The sequence below is a fragment of the Lepidothrix coronata genome, unplaced genomic scaffold, assembly GCF_001604755.1.
Source record: "Lepidothrix coronata isolate B3197 unplaced genomic scaffold, Lepidothrix_coronata-1.0 Scaffold151, whole genome shotgun sequence".
Classification (NCBI taxonomy): Eukaryota; Metazoa; Chordata; class Aves; order Passeriformes; family Pipridae; genus Lepidothrix; species Lepidothrix coronata.
Window position 1 is genome coordinate 212993 of NW_016690331.1, and position 12593 is coordinate 225585.

The following is a 12593-nucleotide window of genomic DNA, read 5'->3' on the forward strand; positions in this document are numbered from 1 at the left end:
TTGAGATTCTCAGACTTTATATAATTCAATTTTTTTGAGCTGTTCTAATTTTTTGAGCTATTTTTTGACTGTCTGAAATTCGACTCTCAGACCTTGATTAATCATGGCTAAATTGAGATAACAAAAGAAACAACTCAATTAATAATGTAGAAATCCTCATTTACTTCTGGAATAAATGGGAGGGGGAGACATCTCAGGGGTAACTCAGATCTTAGATGATGTGGATGTAAATATTTCTCTTCATTAATTAAACAGACCACTTGAACTGAACGTGGTCCCAGCTTTAAAGGACTTTAGCAAAGGGCTAAAATTTAGAAGAACACCTTCTAGGCCTTTTTTTTAAAGATCTCAAGTGGTATTTAGAAAGATGTTGCCTTTATTTCTGTCTATTTATCAGTGAAAACGTCACTTGTTTCAGATTAGAGTCCCTTTTTTTTCTCCAGCTTTGAAAGTCACTTGATCTTTGGAAATTCAATTCCACAGAAAGAGAGCAAAAGCAATTTCTACTTTATAGGCCTTCTTAAAACAAAATCAGCCATAAATGTAGAAGGATAGAAGGATAAGCAGTAAAAAGTGGGAATAGAAATCACCAGTTGCTGGATTTAATTAAGTTTTCATGGAATTCTTATCAACTGATGGGTCCAGAGTGATTAATAGAGGACAAAAATGTGAATTCTTCCACCTAGTGTACAAAAAGTTGTATGTTGGCCACAATTCACAGGATAAAAGAGCTCCAGAGCTTCACAAATGCTTGTAATTCATAGGCAAACCTAAAGTAATTCTTAATAGTTATTTTTGAAAATGCAGCTTTACAGCACCCCTTATTCTCCTTTGCTTTTTTTTAAATTCCCCTGCCCTTGTATTCCTTTTTTTTTCCCCCGAGCTGCGAGTTAAGTGCTTTCATAAAGTTATTTAAAATTGCCTCACCCATCATTTGTCCTTTAATGTGCATCCAACCTGCTGCACTCTGAAACTGCTGGGAGTAAAGTCTCCATGGGTCACAGTATTCCAAATAATTGTTGGGTTCCATGTTGATTTGTCCAGGAGCTCCTGCTGCTGTGCTGTTTGCTTGGGTCCTTACAAGACTCCACCAACAAAATACTGGGTAAGTCAAAGCTTGCAAAAGGAAGATGAGGATATCCTGGGTTTTATGGCTTTCTGTTCTGCTGGCGGGGAAAAAAGAGGTATTAAAAAAAAAAAAAAAGGAAAAAACCCCACATATTCCCGAGTTCTGCTTCTAATCTTTACACTTCATATGGAAGCCTGTGAGAAAATAGGTTTAATTCTTCTGATTTTGGTGTTTGTATATGGGATAATAAACCCGTGGCAACTACTGAAATTTCATTTAGTTCCCTAATGGCCAGACCTGCAATAATTGTATTTTAAGAAAATATATTATTTATATCATTGTATACAATTATATAATTATATATAAGAAAATATAATGATACATAATCTTTATATAATTATATAAGGAAATTATTCTATTTTAAGAAATTAGCTGTTTCTGTTTAAAATCAGCCATATATTACTAACCCCAATCTTTGCAAATAAGAACCTCCCAAACCAACACATCGTGCCTTGTTAATTTGTTTCCATTTAATTATTTGATTTTTATTCTATTTTAATCTTTTAATCTGAGAGCCAGATATAAATGTTATTTACTAAAAGCTGTCCTGAAGGTGTCCAGGTCATTTCACATGGACAATCAGCTGGAAAAGAGACTGTTCTACACCTTCCTGCTCAGAACTCAGATGAATGATGGAGAGCAGTGAGAAGAGCAGGAAAGAAGCCTGAAAATACAAATTTCTTGATTTTTTGCTTTGGTTCTTCAGTCTTTGCTTCTTACAGAATAAATTTCCTTCGAATTGAGTTACACAGAGATTTTAGAGAGGTATGAGGGTACCAGTGCTCTCAGGGACATTTAGGCAGGGATTTAAAACTTCGTTTTTCTGTGAAAAAGTGCTTTTATATGTTGTAAAAGCTCACATGGGACAGATAACATGACCTGTTTTGTTTGTGGTTTCAGATGTTGGGATGATGATGAAAATGGAGTGGTCTTATGGATCATCAAGGGCCCTATCCTGATAACTGTATTAGTATGTTTGGAGTTTTTTTTCATTTTCCCTTGAGTATCTGCATATAGATCATTATACCTGGTACATTTTTAAAATAATTTTATCTGGTATATTTTTAAAATAATTTTATGTGGTATATTTTTTAAATAATTTTATCTGATTTTTTTTTTTTTAAATAAGTTCTTAGTATGTAAACTTAAAGAAATGTCCCTTATCCACCCATTTACACCACCTAAATTTAGAGAGGGAGTACTATGTCATTCAGGTCTGTTATAATCCCTATCCCAAACAGTGAAGGGAACAGAAGGGACTGTTTAAACCATGTAAGACCTGTGAGCTGCTGGCGAGAAAAACAGGGCATTAATATAAAGAAAATAATATTATTCATTTATATATATAATATTTATTAATATAAATGAAATATATTATTACTCTCTCTGAGCTTGAGATACGTAGGTCTACATTAATTCAGCATAATTGTCACCATATTTTATGTATAAATATATGTGGGTGGGAAAAATAATTACTATTTATGATGCTCTTGATTTGGTCTGAGAACAGATCTGCTCTGGTTTATGGCAGTGCACTTGCTCTGTGACTGGAGATTTTCAGTTATTTGTGTCAGCTCCTGGCCAATAATAAATTTACAGGTTTTGCCTTGTCTTTTCAGATTAACTTTGTTATATTTATTAATGTGATCAGAATTCTAGTCCATAAACTGAAATCTCAAGAGGGAGGAGGGAGCCATTCGAGCCACTTCGTGTGAGTATTTCTGGGTTTCTTAACGTTGACCTGTTCTGATATGAGAAATATTTTATGGGCAGCAGCACAAAATGTTCTACTCTTCTTCTAACAGAGAGAGAAATTCCCAGAAGAAATAACAATGTTCCTGTTCATCCCAAATATCACCTCTCTCTCTTTCTTCAGGGGAAAAAGGGTGGGGTGGGTTGGGGACAATGAGAAAATAAACCAGAAAGTTTTGCAGCTGTGAAAGGACCCAGATTGAAAGTGTAAACACTGAATGTCAGGTAACGAATCCACAAATGGCCACATAGAGAAAGATGCAGATTTAAGTTAAATTTCCTTCAAATTCTTAGCAGCAGCTTGATGTTGATGTTCTGGTAACCAAACCTAGTCCTTGCTGTTTATGAGCCACTTCACAGCTAATGGGGATCTTTCCATAAGTTCCCTGGATGTGGTTCCCTCCATTGTGAATTAAAATATGCTCCAACATAAAAATGCTGTTGCTAATTCCATATTTCTAACACTGCCTTGTTTTTTTAATCCTTGGTTTTCCAGGAGACTTGCTAAATCCACGTTGCTTTTAATCCCCCTCTTTGGAGTGCACTACATCGTATTTGCATTTTTCCCAGAGAGCACTGGGCTGGAAGCTCGTTTTTACATTGAGCTGGGCTTGGGTTCTTTCCAGGTAAGATGGACAAAATATTTAACAATCCTAAGTGGTTTAGTCTGTACCGCCACACCCTCAGCTTGGTTATTACAGCCGGTTTTTTCAGTGTGTCCAAATCCAACACGCACATTCCATCTTCCCCCTTCAGCGTCTCTCCTGGTTTTTGTTCTCTTATTATTTGAAATCTCCTACTGCTTTTGAATTCTGAGTCAGACTTCCTATTAATAATTACAAAAAAAAAAATACAACATCTGCCTTTATTGAATAACAATATATTGAATAACAAGAATAAATTAAATAACAAGAGTTCTGTGAAGACCAGTCTGCGGATTAAGGTGAACTGATGGAAAATGATTTCACATATAATAAAAACAAGAGGAATGGAGAAATAAGGAGAATATATAACAACCTTCTCTGCACTTACCCTTTAGGAGTGGTGAATCATGTTAATATTTCATGGTTTGTTTTGCTATACTGCTAGTCAGAAGAATGTCATGGGTTTGAGAGGGTATGGTACACTTTGTAATAACTTTATTCACTACTGTAAATATAGATTAGAAGCAAACAGATGTCCCTACTCCCTTATCTGAGGGAGAAGTTGTTGGTAGGATACAATAAACAGCAAATCAGTCCTTACTGTCTCCATACAAGGGCAATAACATACATATAATATCACCAGTCCTTTGAGGAATTTAATTCTGTTATGAAAACTCAATAAATAGTGCCACATCACCTGACTTCCAATGGAAAAATGGAAAACATTCTATTTTTTTGCTGTCTATCTTACTCAAATTGTGCATGAAACTTGCTGTCTGTCATTGATCCTATGCTTTAAATCCTGATTATTGGCTTTTTTCCTCCCTACCCTCCCTGTCCCAGGGTTTTGTTGTCGCTCTTCTCTATTGCTTCTCCAACGCAGAGGTGAGTAACAAGGAAATAAGATCATCAAAACCTTTAAAACCCAGGGGCCCCTCTTGCTTTTAATTTCTTTTCCTATTTTCAGAGCAGATCAGTGCTTTGATCTGCTGCTGAAAGCCTGACATCCCCAGAGCTTTCCTTTTCCCTTGGTACCTTTGTTGCCTTTGTTTGTATTCACCCAGTTCTGACAGGAGGACACAAACAACCTTTGGAGCTGTGACCCTTCCCAAGCGGTTCCTGACTTTCCTGGCAGGGATTTGTCTCCTGCTTTGTGTCTGATGTCTGTCATAATGGTGCTTACATGCGAAGAGTGAGTTTCTTCTTTTTCCCTTTTCCCACTTTCCCCTTTTCCCCTTTTTTCCCTTTTCCCCTTTCCCTTTCCCAGTGTGGGCCTGTGCATTCACTAATTTTGCTCAAACCCTTTCTTTCCTGGTTTTATAACAGTGTTAGAATTGGGAGAAGTTCCCTGTAGTACATTTTACCTGTTCCTATCATTTCCAAACCTGACTAAATTTGCTGGCACTTTCCCCAAAAGAGCAGAATGAACCAAAATTGATGAGAAAATGTAAAAACACATCTCATCATTGGAAAAGTGTGTAGGGTAAATGAGAAGAATGACCGAGAGTGGCTCTAGTCTCCCCTCTAGATTAGAGTGGACACTTCTTATAGAATCACAGATTCATTAATGTTGGAAAAACCCTCCAAGATCATCAAGTCCCCCCTGTGCCTGATCCCCACCTTGTCCCCCAGCCCAGAACAATGAGTGCCACATCCAGTCCTTCCTTGGACATCTCCAGGGGTGGGGACTCCAAACCTCCTGGGCAGCCCCTTCCAATGCCTGACCACCCCTTTCCAGGAAGAAATTCCTCCTGATGTCCAACCTGACCCTCCCCTGGCACAGCTTGAGGGTGATTCTTCTTGTTTTCTACTTGTTGTTTGGGAGAACAGGTTGACCCCCACCTACAGCCTCCTGGCAGGGGGTTGTAGGGAGCAATAAGGTCTCCCCTGAACCTCCTTTTCTCCAGACTGAACACCCCCAGCTCCCTCAGCTGCTCCTCACAGGACTGACTCTCCAGACCCTTCACCAGCTTCATTACCCTTCTCTGGACACACTCCAGCACCTCACAGGGATGGCTAAAGGTGCAATTAATCCTACTCATTGATGAACAGTGCCTAAAATACATAATAAAATACATTTGTTACTTAGGAAAACAATTTATAATGGTCATTCTAGTGCTGTTCTGAGAGAGGGCCTTTAAGACTGACTATAAATAGAGAATGCTCTCCTTCCCATCTGCCTTCTGTACCCACAGACTCCTTGCCAACAGGATTTAATAGATCCCATATTGTATCTCACAGCACACAAATCCAGGAGGTGGTAAAAAAGGGACAGGCAGGGTGTGATCTCTGGCCCCAAGATGAAGTTGGGTTGGCTTGTGTCCATGCTGCTTGGGAAAACTGCTTCTGGAGCAGCTTGGCCCCTCGTTCCCCCTTGGCAGTGCATCTGTTATGGCTCCCTGCAATCATAAATAATAATCATTATTTTCTCTCTGTGTGTGTTTCTCCAGTTTCGAGTATCTGTGACAATGTGACAATGTGAGAGACTGTGCTGCTGCCAAGAAAGGTGTTATTTTATGGGATGAAACTCAGGCCTGGGATTTATACACAGCAGTGCTGAAGGGCCTTGAGTTTGCTGGGATAGCACTGGAATACTGGATTGGTGGAGGAAGCCTCTCTTTTAATGTACTTCTACATGTCATCCTCTGAATTTTTGAAATTGGGTCTATTTATTTTCAAAAGTGGATAGGGACACAGTTCAAGGTGTTCTAAAAATGTGTTAAGGATTAATCCTGTTTTTCCTGGTGCCTTTGTGACTCTAGGCTAAGTAGTCAGGCTGACATTCTGGCATATTTTACCTTCAGTGTCCACTAGGCCTTAATTTTCTGTTTCTTTGTTTTGAACTGCCTTTTCTACAGGTTCAAAGTGAACTGAAGAAACAACTGTGCAAGTGGCAGTATCAGGAATACCTGACCTTCACACACAAACACGGGACTTTGTCCAGGGAAAACAGTCCCGTCAACTACGTCACTCAGTTGTCCCTGCTGGAAAAAATCAGCCCAAAAAGGAAAACATCTGGGTACCACAATGGTGTAACTACTGTCTGAGGCTTTCTAGCTGTGGCACTGGGATGTACTGCCTAAGAGATGGCAAACTGGATCCTTTTGGCTTTCCATAGTGTGAATTCTGTAAATTCATTGTCCTGGACGTGAGCTGCTTTTCTCACCTGGTACAGATTCATATCCCAACCCTGGCTCTCTCCTTAAGTATATAAAGTCCATTTGTTTTGTTGGGGAAAGCCAGGCCTGGAGATAGTGTGAATCAACAGGTTAGCACCCTAAAAAATAAAAAAAAAAACCCCACATTAACTCTCCTCAGGCCCACCACATTTGTCATGTCTTTGTTAGTGTTTCCCAAATTTTCCAATTTTCAAGTGCACTATTCCTAATCTTCATTTGCAAGAGTTATTTGGTGACCAAGTTTTGGCACAGAAAGAGTTATTTGGTGGCAAAGCTTTGTCATAATAATTACTGGTGTTGTTTTGAGACAGCTTGGGTCAGTTTAGTGGGAATTAAGCACAGAAACTTGCCAAGCACCACCTATGGAACAGCAACCTCCTTTAAAAGGAATCTCAAGGTGTCTTGAGTGCCACAAAAAAACCAGACAGTTACAATATCTGCTCGGGTTTTCACCTTCCATGCCTATTGAAAAGAGATTAAATTAGGTCAGAGGATCCTACGCCCTCTCTTGCCCATGAGAAAATATGGATCAGCTGAATATTAGGCAGAGTATGGATGAAGGAAGAAATGAGAACAAACCCAATGCAGTGTCCAGCTGGGCTGCCTTGAGCTCAGAATGACTTATAAACCTGGTTTTAGAGCTCAGCTGCTGCTCTGTGTGAGCTGGAACAAACCTGTCACAATAACACTGAGGATTAGCTGGATCCATCAACTAAGCACATAATTAAACCGTGGTTTTGTGCTTTTTTGGGAGGGACCTGCCTTTGAGGACCAAATTGCTGTGATCACTGTGATTGTCTCAGCATTTCTCAGCTCGTTGTCACTCCACTCGATGATGTTTCATGGGACAGAATTATCCACACAGCAGTGAGGGCAGTGAGGCAAAGTATGGCCCAGTAAAGCTCAGAACCAATGCTGTCCTTGCATCACTTCTTTGGGTGACCTTCCTCTTTCTTCAGGACTGAGTTGGACCCTACCTCAACCTCTCCAAAAGTAAAGAAAGGTACACAAGATAAAGCTACAGCTCCTTTCAAGACAGGACCATTCCCAGGAGAACCTGCATCAGACTTGGAAGCACTGCTGGAGACCACAGCCATGCACATACATCCTGGCTTTCTGTGAACAGCAGCATCAGTTTAGCTTAAAAAAGTAGTGTTCCAGGCCCTCAATTTGCTCTGCTCTTGGTTAATTATTTGGGTTAACAGACATTTGACTCGTGGAAACCTCTTTGTTGGTTTTAGGTGCTTCATTTCTAGTTCTGTTATTAGAGCAGAGATGAATTGTCCACATTTCTATAAATATGGTTCAGATGAGTTATTTATTAGTTAGGCCCATCTGTCCCAGTGAATTGTGTGTTCTTTGTAAGGAGTAATTTTGTCTATTCTGATGATCAGAATCCTTATCAGTTTTACTTGTCAAAGTAACCTTTGCTCCTGTGTTGTTTCAATCTGTTGAAAAGCATTGTGATGAGAACACACTTGTGTGATGTACAGCTATAAAATGCAAGTGATAGTTACAGCTTTTGTGAGCTTGGAAATGTAATTTGTGTCACTTTGGATAGTTCATTTGAGACTTTATATAAAAAAAGAAGGTTAATAATCTTGGGGTGTGCAAAAGTTTCATGGATAAAGATTTTGTTTGGGCTGTGAAAAGGTTGCTGATCCCTTCTTGATGACACACCTGGGGGTATGATGGTGTGTGTGGGAGTCGGGAATGCTTCAGGGATATCTTCCTCCACAAGGAAGGCAGCAAAAGGTTGTCACAGGCTGGGTTTAGCAGCGCTGTGTGTTCTGTGTGGAGCCACTGCCCTCTCCTGGAGCTGGGAATGCTGCTGGCTTGTTTGGATCTGTGCGATCCAGTGCTCCAAAACACTGCCCCCTGCTCACACCCAACGTGAACCTGAGCTACAGCCTGGCCTGAGAATTAAATTAATAATTAATTAAATTAATAAAGGGCAGCTGCAATGGATTAATGAATTATATCAGCCAGGAAAATCTGCCTTCTCTTCCTCTAATATTCTGGTGTCTTTTATATAGTTTAACTCTTCAACTGTTATTTTTTTAAATTCCTTTACAAACTGCATGACAACCTGGAAAGATCAAAACCAGCTGTTTCAGCTGGTTTTGTTTTTTTTTTTTTTGGGGGGAGGGGTTGTTGGAGCAAAGACAGGCTGTTAATGTAACTGAAATTCCTCTCAGAGAGTAGAATTTTAAATCTGATGGGGTCACCTCTTCAGAAAGTTTGATTGTTTGGGCTCCAGACTAAAAGAAATCCTCCCAGCAGGCAGCTTTACCTGCTTTGCCAATGCAGAGCTTCCCCCAGGCTGCCTAATGCACCCAGAGCAAGAATTATTGGAGTGTCTGAGTAAGATTTTTTTCAGCTGCAGAAAATGCAACTGAATTCAAGGTGTGTTGACAGACCTTGTGAATGAGGTTTTCCTCATTTAAACCAGGTGTCTGTTTTTTGGAGCAAACTCCTATAGAGTGCTATTGTGCCTTTAAAATAGTGGGTACTTACAAAGGACTTCTGGAGGGAGCTGAAATACTTTTGGAGGTGCCTTTTCTTTCTCTGCCTCTTAACTATAAAAGGAGCCTTAAAAAAAAAATCACTTAGAGTAGATGTGAGTTTTACAAATTAGGCTTTTTCCAGATTCTCTGATCTACATTTGCTGATCTCCATGATTAGTAAGATACTGAGTGATGCAACACTTCTGCACTGGGGGGAAAGGGAGACATGTCCTGTGCCACATCATCCAGCCCTTAAAGAAGGGGCTGAGGCTGCTTTAGGTCACAGGAAATTCATGTAAAAGTGTATTTCCAGGGCTGTGAAGCACAGCAGAAAAGGAAATCCATATATCTGCCCTGTCCCTCCCAAGACCCAACCTGCCCATGGGCCCGAGACCCCCTTTCATCCCAGGCCCTGCCTCAGCAGTGCTGTAGGATGGGGATCTCCAACCCCCCAGCCCTGGTTGTTCCCTGACACATTTCTAACCACAGTTCCAATAAATGTGTGCCCATTTCTCCATCAAATGACGAGGATCCACATATCTGGACTTTGGCTGAGCAATGAGGGAGGACAACAGTGGAAAGATGGAACCTGAGTGGAGATTCACAGATCCACAAGGGACAGGCAAAGACTTGTGGTAGCTGAAGCAGAGGCTAAAGACAGAAAAAAATATCAGAAATAGGTCATCTGCTGTGGAGTCCTCTGTTCCAGTAGTGTGAATGTACCTGATATTTTAAAATTAACCTAATGATTAAACTCTTTAGGTTTGACTATAAGAGAAATGAAGCCCTGAACAATATCAGGAGTTACAGACATCAATTTTGTTCAGCCTTGCCAACTGAAGGTCTTTGTTTGAGGACAACAGAATTTTTTATCTGTTGTTTAGATCCCTTAGAAATAATATTTAGGTCCCCAAAGACCTGTGGATCGAAACTCAGAGGCACAGGGGCTTTTAGTTGCAGTGGAGAGTGTGTTGCCTTTGTATTGGTGACATTAGACTCCAGTTGTGTTTGACACTGGTTCAGGGTGGTAAAAACATTTTTACGTAACTCCCCCAGTTGATGGTGAAGGAAGAGGGTTCATGGCCCATTAAAGGCAAAAACTTCACTCCTGGTTGGTCCAGGACTGACTTTGACCAGCAGAATTCCCGGACTCCTCCTCATGAGGAAGGAAGCAAATTTCAGCCCAAAAAAACCCCCCTCCATCCTTTTGCTTCAGGAAAAAAAAACAAAAACCACTACCCTGTAACTTCACAGACAAAAAGTTCTCTTTGGTGCAATTTTATATCAGAACAGACTTATACAAAATGATAATACATTTATTGTGTCATCTACAGCAGTATACATGTTAAAAACAATTTCTCAAAACACAAAAAAGGTTAGAAAGCAGCAATTGATATCTGTGTTTCCACCTCATAACGAAGCTGAATAACCCCAAATCCAATTACCAGTTAAACCAGTTTTGACCAAAAAAGGTCAGTATTAGACCCAACAGGCCATAACTTTGTACCTTGACACAGTCAAAAGCCAAAATACAGCTTTCCATCCGACAACTTGGTACTTCTCAGAGCTATAGCAGGTTTGCATTGCCACTAAATTGACAAGTAGAAGGGAAAGAGAATGAACACACCAAATATTTGTTTTTACAGATTATACTGATACACAAAGGCCTCTTGAGACTTCTCTGCAAGCACAAAGTCCATTGGGAAAGGCATATGCAGAAGCCTAAGGAATTTCAGACACTGAAGAGTGTCAGATCACACAGTGTCATATCACACAGTAATTCTTTACATGGATGAATTCCCCAAAAGAAAGCCAATGGGAAATTGCAATTCGAATCATAAGGAGGTGAAAGACCACGAGGTTCAAAACATTGTTCAAGCTCTGCTGGTGTGTTTTCATACACAAAGTACAATGTGTATTTAGCTGAATTTAGCTCTTTAGTACAGATATACACGGAGCTTAACATCAGAGCATCACTAACTGCAACTGCACACTCCAGATCTTCCTAGTTTGTCCTTTAAACGCAATTCTGAACTGGTTGCATGTTCCTGACTGCTGAAAGCAGAGGGTAAAATCCTAATTTTTTTTATTTTTCACTGCATGTGCGCTGTATAATATGGTTTGTTTCCGGACACAGAAGTGCTGGTCATAGGGACACAACCTGACAGAGGGAAGGAGACTTCCTGAAAACTCTACTAAGCCTTTGTCAGGCATAACACCTCCCTCAGTTCTGGCTAATAATACCCAGCAGAAGCCACCCCCAAGCTTTTCAAAGCCATTATTTCTCATCATGTGTGAAACAGAAGAGCAGCGACCAGGCAAAGTTGCCAGGGAAAATCCATCTCCACATCCAGGCTGCCACAGTGTCAACATCTGTCTCCAGTCTGGCCATCTCGACCTCCTGGTGGAAAGAAACACCCGCAAAGTGTGAATCATCTCCCCTCTGAGTGGACATCAAAAATACGGGTTTTGATTTCTGTGCTCTGAAATTGCTCTTTTGTCTCTTGTGGCCGCAAAGGCAAGGTGGAGAAAGCAGATCAAAGGGAGACACCTCAGCTGTTGATGTCTGAAGTGGAGTGGTGTGGGTATCTCCTTAGCTGACTGCTTGAGGACACAAGACCTTTTCCAGGACTTTAACTGTGGGCCAGACCATCTAATGCTGAAGGTGCCACATGTTGAAAGGGACACACATCTAATATAGCCCTTGATATTTAACTCCTAAGGAAGAAAACTACTTAAAAACAGGTATTTGGTTGTATTTTTTGCATTATGCATATTTTACAGTCATAGAAACAAGACTCCAGGAGACACTGCCCTCACAGAGCTAATAAAGTTCAGTATCTGAGTTTAGAAGTGAATCCCATGCAGGGAGTTCATCTGTTTCCTAGATAATCACACAGAGCTCACAGATATGACCCAGGAACTATAAGAGACTCCAATCTTGTCTGGCAGCTGGAGGCCAAGCAGGATCCCATGTGGTGTCCATAAATCCTGCTCTATCTGCTCTCCCCACCTGCCTTGCTTCCCTTCCACGTATAACAGTTCTGTTGAGGGCACATTCACTGCTCTGCAGTGATTATAAGTATAATATTGATAATATAAGCACACATTTCTCTGGAAGCCCTGCCCACATGGAAAAAACCTCAGAACAAAAGTGGAAGTCTTAATATCAAGAAAGGACATAATCAAAGCAAGGAGGAAAATATGAATTTATTGAACTTTCTAGGTTTTTATCTGTGGGAGCCCTTGCATAAAGACATGTAAGATTGAAGCTCTTCAGGAGCCTCCCAGACGTCTATTGCTACACACAAAAATGAACTTTTTTTTTTTTTAATCCTCTCCCATGAACACTTCAGGAATAGTCTCTGGGCTCTGAAGTCTT

At 40.3% G+C, this 12593-nt stretch overlaps 1 protein-coding gene across 1 annotated transcript in view; it reads left to right on the forward strand.

The window, feature by feature from the left end:
- Positions 1-8192, forward strand: part of LOC108504054 (vasoactive intestinal polypeptide receptor 1-like) — a 29780-nt gene extending 21588 nt beyond the window's left edge. The window contains exons 8-13 of the mRNA XM_017828652.1: positions 1045-1105; positions 2030-2099; positions 2749-2840; positions 3378-3507; positions 4369-4410; positions 6384-8192. Coding sequence (XP_017684141.1) covers positions 1045-1105; positions 2030-2099; positions 2749-2840; positions 3378-3507; positions 4369-4410; positions 6384-6572 — 584 coding nt within the window. The 3' untranslated portion in view covers positions 6573-8192. The remainder of the gene's footprint in view (positions 1-1044; positions 1106-2029; positions 2100-2748; positions 2841-3377; positions 3508-4368; positions 4411-6383) is intronic.
- The last annotated feature ends 4401 nt before the right edge of the window (positions 8193-12593 follow it).